Source organism: Rhipicephalus microplus, chromosome 6 (assembly GCF_043290135.1).
Source record: "Rhipicephalus microplus isolate Deutch F79 chromosome 6, USDA_Rmic, whole genome shotgun sequence".
NCBI classification, from domain to species: Eukaryota; Metazoa; Arthropoda; class Arachnida; order Ixodida; family Ixodidae; genus Rhipicephalus; species Rhipicephalus microplus.
The window spans coordinates 171961563-171973691 of record NC_134705.1 but is presented as its reverse complement, the minus strand read 5'-3'; the positions used below and the strand labels follow the sequence as shown (position 1 = coordinate 171973691).

Here is a 12129-nt window from a genome sequence, read left to right as displayed (position 1 = left end):
GACTATAGTCATCAGTTGTCGTTAAGTCTGGTTTGCCAAAAAAAAAAACGCAGCAACGCTTTCATGAAGATTTGCGACTAAACTGCTTTGCTAACCTAGCACGCACGCGTTATTCAATAGGTTGATAGTTATCGCTGAGTTATCGATAGTTATCGCTCAATTGATAGTGCCGTGTGCACGTGTTTCTGTTCTGTGTCAATGTTGTTCGCGCAGCCTTTAATTATGTCTGCACCATAGTGTGTCGCGTTACTTAGCCACCAGGGCGGGGGTTCGAATCTTGTCCACAGTGGCCGCATTGCGACGGAATCGAAATGCGCGTTAAAAACCCCGGATGGTCTAAAGTTTCGGAGCCCTCCATTATGGCGTCCCTCACTATTTATTTATTTATTTATTTATTTATTTATTTATTTATTTATTTATTTATTTATTTATTCATTTATTTATTTATTTATTGATACTGCGCTCTCAAGCGGAGACTAAAACAGGTGTGAAACATTCATACATGTTATTCAAAAAAAGCACAATATTATTCAGAGAAAATACATGAAGTGCCAAATACAATGTATACAGGTGAAATATCGTTGTTGGGGGGGGGGGGGGGGTAAGACCTAAGCTGCTATTATTACTAACATAGGCGCCTCTTTAATTCGACCTTAAGGCTATGATACATCCATCGATCGTTTTTTTTATTTCTGATATTATTTTTCTTGCAGTTGCGAAGAACACAATTAAACGAAAGCAGAATGAAGCTGGATCCAATTCTTGCGCAGAAGCATCGAATTTCCAATCGATAGCCAGCGAGCGCGACCTTCTTTTGAAAACATCAGTTCACGCCTCCCGTGGCATTTCTACAGCCTTTATTTCGCTAAACCCAAAAAAGGAAAAGAAAAAAAAAAGGACGAGGTTGTCAAGGCAAATGAGGTGCTTTCCTTCGTCGCCGAACTTAATGCGCGCGCCTTTTGGTTCGCTTCAGTGCGCGAATTAATTTTAATCTCGGCGTCAAGTAGTTCAAGAGAAAAGAAAATCAATGAAGAAGAACCGAAGATAGCTCTAATAAAATCCTCCTTGGCATAAACTTGGCGATGTGCAAGTGGACATTTTGTTTTCTTTTTTTGTCCCTGAGTGCATAAGTGTGACGTGTGTCGAAAAGCCGCATTATAATTTAAACAATTAACAGCCGAGTAACGCATGAACAAGTGTGTGAATTTCTGAATATTTTCGTTTGACAATATATTACGAAAACGTTTGTAGTATAGGACCGAAAACTTTTAAGGCTATACGAGAAAATGATGTAAAATGGTCGCAAACTCTTGACATTCAAATATGTTTGCAAGTTTGCGGTTGAGTCTTAAACGTGCTCTGTTTTATAGTATAGTCCTAGTGAAAAGAAATAAAAAAAAAGACTACAGGGAGGGCTGAATAAAGAAGTTACCATTGCAAGTTATTCAACAAGAAGTCGAGCGCTTTACTGGGAAATCGTGAAAACCAGTTGGTGTATTAGAGTCAAGTTATTGACATTCGCCGGAACTGATAAACAGTGTTTACGACATCATAAAAAAAAGCCTTCTCTGAGCGAGAAGTGGAATAAAAAAACGTGTAGCAATCAGATTATAGGGCGCATGGAATATCGCACGAAACTATAATTTGTAGAACAGTAGTCTTAGAAAAAGCAAAAAAAAAGTGAAACAGTCCGTAGTTTGCTCGGAGCTGATTTGATTATGTGTTCTTTAACATCCCAAAACCACCATATGATTATGAGAGACGCCGTAGTGGAAGGCTCCGGTAATTTCGACCACCTGGGGTTCTTTTAACGTGCATCCAAATCTGAGTACACGGGCCTATATACACATTTCCGCCTCCATCGGAAATGCAGCCACCGCAGAGAAGTGCGTTTGGTTCGCGAGGAAATCTTTCTCGCTCAAAAGCGGAGGCAGTGATCATTCACTCTGCGAAGCGGTTTCCCGACTGGCTGCGTCCTGCGAACCCAGCCTGTCCACCTTGTATATACATTGTTGCTGTTTTTTCCGCGCAATGCACAAACGGAACTGTTTTTCGCTGTTGGCAGAACAATGAAAAATGGATGGCCCCGTTTTTTGCGTGCAACGTGGTCGAGTGACGTCATCGCTCCACCATGTTGACGATTGTCGAGCCGAAGAAAAAAAAGAAAAGAGAAAATAGAAGCGCGGGTGTTTCCGCAATGTGGGGGCCCGAGTGTTTGTACAAGTTATCTCGTTGCGCTTTGAACGATTTCTCGTGGGTAGAGTGCTGAAATCGCGATCTATGGTGTATGTTCTTTTTAGTGATATACCGTTTAAAAGCTCGTTTTGCAGAATTTCTGGTGTCGGCCGTGGCGTCATTGGTTGTGAGCGAAAAATCAGCGCTGGCAGTGAGCGAAAATTTGAAGTACACGCGAGATGTGAGCCGCGGAGAGCGTTTGCACATTGGGAGGAGGAAATAACTTTATTAAAGAGAAAAAAGCGGCAAGATGTGGAAGAATTATCTCCTTCCCCTAGGTGGCAGCCATGAGTCCTTGAGCTCTGGCGGCATCTTCGGCTTGCCGAAGGTCATTGGCTTTTTTTTTCTTTTTTTTGCGGCTCTCACTTGAGGTATTCACCGAGAATCGAAAGCGGCATAGGGATTAGGAAGGTGATAGTGCGTATGCGTACGTATGTGCATGTGCATACGCCCGCGAGTGTGTGTTTGTGTGGGGGGATTATGTGTGTGTGTGATTCAGTTGTAATTGCCGAGATATTACGTCCCTAAACAATGACGTGACGTGGCTGTGAGAGACACGGTAGTTGAGGGCTGCGGAAATTTCGACCACCTGGTGTTGTTATTCGACGTGCACCTGCCCCCTAACGCATGGGTCTCTTAACATTTGTTTTGCTTGCTGTCAATAATAACAATAATAACAAGTGTTCGGGTTTAACGTATCCGAAACCACGACACGATTGTGATGGACGTCGCAGTTTAGGGCTGCGAGAATCGCGGCCACCTGGTGTTCTTTAACGCGTACCTAATTTAAGCACACGGGCCTCACGCATTTTCGCTTCCATCGTAAATGTGACTGCCCGCATTGTGTATTCGATCCGGTGACCTGCTTCGTTTTGGCGATAGTACTTCGACATGCAGCCGCCGCTGCCGCGATTCGATGCCGCCACCATATCAGTTGAGCAGCCGATCACTATAACCACTGGACTATCGCGCTGGATTTGTGACTTTTTTTTATGAAGACGGTTATCTCCACTACGGCGTGTCACATAATCATATCGTAGTCTCGGGACGTTAAAGCCCGGGTAATATTATGAAGACGGTTAGGGGAGTACAACGGAAGTTGCCCTATGAATAACTCGTGGTCTTCGAAAATGAGTTTTGTCTCGGAGTCCGTTAATCGCGAGGGTTTGAACTATACTGTTTCATATATATGTTTCATATTTAACTATATATTTTTCATATTTAACAAATACCAGCGCTGCCACTCCCCAACTCAGCTTTGCAAGCTGGCCCACCTTGAACCACTAGAACAAAGGACAGAGTATGAAAGACTTAAATTACTCTTTTTAATCATTAAAAAACAAGTAAAAATAGACAAATTGTATATGTATATAAAAACTGGGGAAACGTCAAGGCACCGGCATAACATGCACATCCCCCCTCCCAGATCACACAACGATTGTTTTAAGTTCAGTTTCTTTCCGCGGGCGATCAGTGAGTGGAACAGGCTGCCGAATTCCACTGTCTTATCGGAATGTGTACCTTCTTTCTTGAAGGGCCTAAAGGATGTCGTGTATAAAGATGTATAGTTTATATTTTGCTTATTCTATGTCCTCAAGAGCAGAGTGCTTTGGCTATTTCTTGTCATTCATTGTTATGTATATTAGAAGTTGTATAGGGAGTACCTATTTTTTTGTATGTATATTGGTTTTTTTTCTACCCCTGTTATAGCCCAAATGGGGCTGACAGTATAACAAAATGAAATGAAATGAAATATACCGCAGTGTTGTTTGGGCTTCTTCCACGTCCCTCGCCTTAGCGCGTCGTCGTCGTTGCTTGTGTCTTTGCGCTTTCACCGATTTACTACAAGCTTACACCCATCGCCAACGGTTACCCCGTATTCTAGAACGTCCCTTCACTCAACGCTTCACCTTCACTCGAGAGAGCCGATGGGAGCGCCGTCTCTAGGCACGGTGAGTAACTGCATATCAGCGATCATCTGCTGCGATTCTTGAGTAGCGCAGGGTCATTTTGAGCTGAGCTGTGGCGCGCAGTGCTCAACTCTGTCAAGTGAAGGGTGATTCCATATTACAAACATGGGAGAAAAATGTGTTGGCCAAGCTTCCGTCACCATGTCCGATAAAGAATTTGATTTTTTTTGAAAGGCACGTGCAACAATCCGTCTGCAGATGCGTGAACTCTTCAATTTTTGTCGTTTTGGGGTTCTTATCATGACGTAGCGCCGAATAAGCTTTCTTTAGGTTATCTCGTTTGTTCCTGGATCCACCGATGGGGGGGCGTGTGGGCTACGTGAAGATATAAGTACAGTTCGTTGTTCAAAATAAACCAGTTGTGAGTTTGCGCCCGTGTTGTTTGCCTCTTTTCCTTGTGTCCGTGTTTGCGCAAAGAAGTCATGAAGGGTGAAAGTCGAGTCGGGGAGCGTTTGTGAATACGTGGGTTATACTCGCTTGGGAACTAGCCGACGCAGTCGGTGTCGTTCTCGACTCGGAAGAGGCGGTGTGAGAGCGAAGGTTGCGCGACCTTGGAGTGACGCCAGATCGTCTTGCGACGTCGCCGGCGTTCCCAGCAGTGTTCCGCGTCGGCCGGGCTCGAGCTAATATATATATACTTGCTTCGTAGTTCGGTGCAGTAGTGTCGATAGTTTGGGTCGCAAAACCAGACGTGTATTGGAGCGGTAAGCTGTTTTAGCCACATTAAGTATTGCACCTAACGTAGTCAATTGATCGACTGGGTAACCAGTCAAACGTTTGACTTGAGATTATAAAACCATATGACGCACTATTGCGTATAACCTGACCTATAATACAGTAGAATTTAGCGCGAAAAACTGGGATGAAGGAGGGAACTGTCACATGAGTTTCATTAAAGAAATATTGACATGCGTATTGTGCAAATAGTCACATGTTCAATACACACGGTAACAAACGAAGATAAGAGTTTGCGGCTGGCGCTCTAGAAATATGTTCCAGTTGGATGCAGCGTGATAGAGGGCCTTGCGACGCACGTCGCGCCAGATATGCTACTAAATCTATTCTCGTTTGTTCCCGTTTGCATTATGACCACGTGACTATTCGCACTGTTTATGTGTTAATGTTTTTTCAATGAAACTCAGTTGGTAGGCCCGCCGCGGTGGTCTAGTGGCTAAGGTACTCGACTGCTGACCCGCAGGTCTCGGGATCGAATCCCGGCTGCGCCGGCCTCATTTTCGATGGAGGCGAAAATGCTGTAGGCCGGCGTGCTCAGATTTGGGTGCTCGTTAAGAAGCCCAGGTGGTCGAAATTTTCGGAGCCCTCCACAACGGTGTCTCTCATAATAATATGGTGGTTTTGGCGGATTAAACTCCACGTATCAGTCATATCAATCAAATCAATCAGTTGATAGTTGGCGCTGGGTTCGTGTAGTTTTCTTCGTTCCTGTTTTTTTTTGCGCTAGGTTCTGCTATAAATGCTGAACCTACACAACCAACAATCAAATCTTTTGAACCTAACGTATTGGTTCACAATCGTGTCCAACCTTATGATGCATTATTGTTGCACTCAATCTAAGCTTCTGATGCAGCGTTCATGGGCTCTTGTACCTAACCCAACCTAATGACATTGCATTGAGCAATGGTTAGGCTAGATGCTGTTGCGTCTAGCCTAACCTATATAACGCGGCATTCAAGCGCCTGACCAGAACAAAAGTTTCACACTGCCTAGCGCGTCTCCGTGTTAATAGGGAAATATACAAACAATATCGACCGTTTAATGCTTCCTCGAGTGAAAATGCTTTACACCGTTATCTGCATGACATGGAGACCTCTGTGGAGTTCAAGCGCGTCTTTTGTGTTGTCGCGTATTGTGCACTCGCCTTATACGCCGGTGTGAGCTCCTTGTAGCGCGTCCGGCTTCGCAGTCGGTAGTGGTCCGCCTTGAAAGACACCGTGACCAGGGTGTTCATCTTCATGTTCACGGTGAGCTTGCCGTAGCGCCTGCTCCAAGAGATAGATAGATGAGATAGATACATAGATAGATAGATATATTACATAGATAACTAGATAGATAGATAGATTAGATAGATAGATAAATAGATAGATAGATTACATAGATAAATAGATAGATTAGATAGATAGATAACTAGATAAATAGATAGATAGATTAGATAGATTTATAGATAGATAGATAACTAGATAAATAGATAGATAGATTAGATAGATTTATAGATAGACAAAAAGATAGACAGAAAGATTAGATAGAGAACTAGATAAATAGATAGATAGATTAGATAGATAGATAAATAGATAGATAGACAGATAGATAGATAGATAGATAGATAGATAGATAGATAGTGGAACCAGCAACGCTCCCGAAGGTTGTGGGTTCGATATCCACCGGCAGGGAGTTAGTTTTTACCTCCTCATAAAACAGAAAAGCAACCGTCGGCGTGGCCGTCAACAGAGGTGGCGCGAAAAAACAAAACAAAAAAAACTTTATGGTGGTCGCCACAGCGTTACAAATCGCCAAAATGTGTGACGTCATCCTGAAGTCTAATGATGAGATGATCACATGACATCGTCGCTCCATCAAATGCGGGCCGATTTCGGAGGCCCTGGAAAAGAAATCACAGCATATCCACGGAGTGAATGATGATGAGTGGGGTGAAACGTCCGTCAGCGCGTCCGTGCTTCCGTCCGTTTGCTCGTTCTTGTTTCCATGCGTCCGTATGTCCGTCCGAACGTCTGTCCGTCCGTCCGTCTGTCCGTCCGTCCGTCCGTCCGTCCGTCCGTCCATCTAGCGAACACTCCAAGTGCCGCCATCTCGAATATTTTCATCATATATTTAGCATATAGTAGTACCGCCATCCAGCGGACATTCAAAAGAGTAAACGAAAGGTGCCAACCATGATGTGTATCGCAGACTACTACTACTACTACTACTACTACTACTACTACTACTACTACTACTACTACTACTACTACTACTACATACATACATCGGGGACGCACGACCCACGGCTTAAGGAGCCTCGCTCCTATAAACCTTGAGGTGCAGAACGTTTCCAATGCCTCACATCCTTGAGCTATTCGAACGCAATTGGCTGAGAGAAAGAAGAAAAAAAAAAGATGACATTGCTCCACTGGAATAGGGAGCGTGTACGTTTTTGTTCTCCTTGATACATTTTTTCCCGTTATCGTAGAGGTACTATAATTTAACTAAAAGCCACAAATAACGCCGCCTACGCTCTGGAATTCACTTTCATTGTCTTCTGGTTGCACGAGGAAGCTGAGGTAACTCGCATGCAATACATCTCGCTCACAAGCGCACTTAACGTAACAAAAGCAACTGACGAGGGAGACGAACGTTGACGTTTAGACACTGCCATAAAACTCGCTCCTCTGCAGAACGATTTTATCTTATCGCGAACGGAAATCCTCTACGCTATCAGTCTACGCTCGGTAACATCCTGTGGCACCAATAGAAAAACAACGTAGCCGGTATATGTGAGTGCTGCCGACATAATGCTCTGCATTATGAAGTCCTATGGGGTCAGTTGAAAACTGCTTAAATACGAATGAATCGACAACGTGTGCGCTATAGGTCGCAGGTTTGCTTCCTGTGGACGCCAATGGGTGAAATGAACAACGACCTTAACAATTATTATTGTTATTAATAAATAATTTACTATGAAAGAATGTGATGGGTATGTGCAGTCTTGATCAACAAGAAGACACTGCTCTTTCAACGAACTCATTCAATTATTCAAGCGCCCTCGACGGGTTGAGACGCGCTTGACTCTGCGTGAAATGTGCAGTCATGTCTGACAAAGCGACGTCGCACTTACGATGCGAATTTCGGAGGCCACGTAGAAATAAGCGTGCGGTTCAGATTTCCTGCGCCAGGTGCCGCAAACCTCCCGGCGGTTCACAAGAACACGGTCCTCTCTTTCCATAACTCATTTAATTAAGCTTTATTATTTTTCTGGAAATTAATTGGCCCTAACTTTAAAGAACCTTATGCTCCAGTACCGTATCTGTTTTATACAACATTTAACCGGAACAGCTACCTTTTGTTTATATTATATTGACATGTTGTATATTTTTTTATAGGGGTTTCGTTTTATTCAAACAAACTCGAGAACCGGTAGGCAGCTGGCGGATTCTGACAAGTCACTTGAAGAACACAGTCCCTCTACTTGCTAGCACCAAATGAAACCTTTTTGCTGTGCTTTAGGGGCACGCTAGACCTTCGGTGCAATTAGCGTCTCAAGTCTGGCCGCAAGGAGTATAAATACTCGACATCATCTCACCCTGGGATTCGATTCTAAACTAAACAAAATAATAAAAATGTTTGCGTAAGTCAGGAAGACTTATCGGGTAATCCCTGCCGCTTTCCGCTGCAGTTTACTGCAACCAACTGTAAATTAAAGCGTCGCAGAAGCCTAGCGAAGCAGTGCGTAATTATAGTCGTCGACAGATTCACACGACAGCAAACCCCGTCGTAGAGCGTGTCTGTGTTTAAACTGAATGATGCATCCCGCGACAAAAGGATACAGATACCAAGTTGTTCCGTGCACGCGTCGCTTGCTTACAACGTTCGCGATCGACCTGTGGCGTGGGATGGACTGCGCTGCACGCAACTACGTATTTACGGAGGCTCACGAACGCGCTCAGCGGAGCGTGGCGTGTGGGTGTGCGAATCGCTCGTGCGTTGAAGTGTGGCGTCGATGTCGCTGGGAACACAAGTCGACGCGCACTGGTGCGTGCAGAGACGCGTCGGTGTCAAGCATTTCGGAGCTGTGAATATAAATCATAGCCATTCGGGTGGCGATGCAGGGATGGAACCGTAGATGGCGCTTCCGGCGTTGCACGCCGGAAGCGCCATCTATATATAGACGCGTCTATATCTAGACGCGTGTTTCATATAGACGCGTCGGTGTCGAGCATTTTGGAGTTGTGCATATAAATCAGCCATTCGGATGGCGACGCAGGGATGGAACCATAGATGGCGCTTCCGGCATGCCACGCCGGAAGCGCCATCTACATATAGACGCGTCTATATCTAGACGCGTGTTTCATATAGACGCGTCGGTGTCGAGCATTTCGGAGCTGTGCATATAAATTAAGGAGGATTAAAGAAATTTTTTTTAATCCTCCTTGATATAAATCATAGCCATTCGGATGGCGCCGTAGGGATGGAACCATAGATGGCGCTTCCGGAGTTGCCACGCGCGCTTGCACAACGACACACTATATATGAAACACGTACGCGTATAAACATTAGCGCACACTACAGATACGCACACGTGAAACATCGGTGCACATCGAAAGAAGCTGCGCTAGCGTGGCAGAAAAACAAAACAGCCGCGTGCGAGAAGCATGCACTGACGTGTACCAGGCGCATTTAAACACGAGGGAGACAACGGCGAGCACACTTTGGTAGTGCAGGCAAAATATGCGAGTATGTGCGCTTAAATTGCGCATTATTCCTTGAAAGACACGGACACAAGTAGAAGCACGCACATAAATGCAATTATGTATACGTAACGCACAGTATAACGACAGGCGTGTGTAATGCAGCACCAACATGTGTAGCACAGCACAGTGCAAAAGCTGACATGTATACACGAGTGAGACAGCTGGGGTTGGAAAAAATGTGTTATCGTACATTAACATCATCATCATCAGCGTCATCATCATCATCATTATCGTCATCATCATCATTATCATCATCATTAGCAACAACAACAACAACAACAACAAGAAGAAGAGCAGCAGAAACAAGAGCAAGAAACGAAACAAAAATATTAACAAAAAATCACAGCATATCCTCGGAGTGAATGATGATGAGTGGGGCGAAACGTCTGTGCGTCCGTCCGTCCGTCCGTCTGTCTGTGCATATAGTAAACACTCCAAGTACCGCCGTCTCGCATCTTTCCATCATTAATTTATCATATACAAGTACCGTAATCCAGCGGACATTCTAAGGACTAAATGAGAGGGTGATACTACTACGACGACGACACGGGACATACGACGCGCGGTGTAAGGAGGTTTGCTCCTAAAGACCATCATACGGAACAACTAAAGCAGCAGTTCAAGAGAAGACGCTTGAAGAAATCAAAAACTTTTGAACAAGGTATGCCTCTGGAGCCAAAGCATTAGTAGTCTTGTCCTGCACAAGGCTGCAACCGTCCATACGTCACTTAGTGCGTGTATTTGTATGCTTCGTATGAAGCATATACAGACACGAGCTAACGTGTGCACCCCGTGTTCAGTATTGCCTCATCGCATCACACAGAACAGGAACTGAGTTTGGAAATTTGATCGTCGAAACAGCGAACATTTTCTACAGCTACTTGAATGAATGAATGCATGAATGAATGAATGGATGAATTAATGAATGAATGAAAGTCCGGCAGTTTTACCGGGTGAGGGAGGGGGAAGAGAAGATTAACCCCTGTCCCTTCCCGCTCTCCGTCGATTATGATGGTGGTGCGTCAGGTGACCGCTCGAAGTCCTTGGACCCGGGCGGCATCTTCAGCTGGCCGACCAGCTTTGGGCCGTCCGGCAAGCTGAAGATGCCTTCCAGCGGCACTCACTCACTAGCTACTTAGCGCATTTCTGTCGTTTATCATTTGTGTGGGTGCACATTTTAGCAAACAACTTTCCAAACTTTCCCCATTGATGATTAGGATATGTGGGGTTTAACGTCACAAAACCGCCATATGATTATGACCGCTCCGGAAATTTCGACCACCTGAGGTTCTTTTACGTGCACCGAAATTTGAGCACATGGGCATACAGCATTTTCGCTTCCATCGAAAATGCGTCCGCCCCAGCCGAGATTCGATCCCGCGACTTGAAACCTTCCCCGTGTGCACGTATCCAATTATTCAGTAGCTTCGCCGCAGAGCAGTGCCCATTGCGCGACATTCTTCTTGCAAGTTACAGTCCCGTAAATCGGCACGGTCAGTGTGGTATATAACAAAGCGCTCTGTATCTCTGTGTTCGGAATATCTAACACGAGGCTACGCGCTGCGGACTTGTCTTACGCCAAGTCCATGCATGCGTAGCGGTCGACACTTAATGGGCCATTTTGCGTCGTTACGTAAGCGCCTTCGAGCAATCTACCTAATGGCAACGCGGCCTTGCGAAATTGTGTGCGGTACGCCGCAAGCCAGCGTTACGAGAAATGAAATAAAAAAAATTACGCGAGCAATTATTGCTCTTACGCGAAAGTGGGTGTCTTTCAAGCTGCCAATGCGTCCCTCAGTTGCTTTGTGGAACGAATAGATTCACTCGCTCGCTGCAAGCTTGAAGAAGACCCACTTTCGCGTAAGAGCAATAATTGCTCGCGTAATTTTACAGGCATCCAAGCAGAGCGCAGTCGGTTGCCTGGAGACAGACGCAGACTAGTACGCACCCCAATCTCTGTCTTCTGAGCAAAATCCGCTTTGCGGAGAATCCCCCGTAACACTTTATCACGTCACATGAGCCTGCCGACACTGACAGGTAGTGCCAAGAAGAACTGCACGCCGACACCGGAACAGTGGGAGGCTGCGATGTCCTGCTCGAAGCCTGAACAATAGTTCAAGCTGATCGACAGAGCTCGCTAGATGGCAAAGACCACTGGGGCCCTGGACTGAGGGCTTCGCCTTCACCGAAAAAGTTATCTGTAATAATGTTTTGCATTCCATTTCATTCCTTCGTTTCTTGCGTTTGTCGTAGCGAGCAAGCGCGTCCCTTCGTTCCTTGTGTTTCTAGTGTACACATACGCATGTGTCAGGAATCGCATGTGGACATGCATAGGGAATCGCATGTGGAATCGCATACACATGTCGACAGATGCGCACGTGCGGTTCAGCAGCCGAGTATGCCTTAGCTACTATAGACCACCGTGGCGGGGCAGTTACTAA

The 12129-nt window shown here is 45.3% G+C and overlaps 2 protein-coding genes across 2 annotated transcripts in view; one reads left to right on the top strand and one right to left on the bottom strand.

Annotated features, from left to right (window-relative positions):
• Positions 1–12129, top strand: part of LOC119167160 (uncharacterized) — a 349532-nt gene that overhangs the window by 109954 nt on the left and 227449 nt on the right. The gene's annotated exons all lie outside the window — the stretch shown is intronic.
• Positions 1–12129, bottom strand: part of LOC142765050 (uncharacterized) — a 51462-nt gene that overhangs the window by 3168 nt on the left and 36165 nt on the right. Inside the window, exon 9 of the mRNA XM_075865619.1 lies at positions 6085–6205. Coding sequence (XP_075721734.1) covers positions 6085–6205 — 121 coding nt within the window. The remainder of the gene's footprint in view (positions 1–6084; positions 6206–12129) is intronic.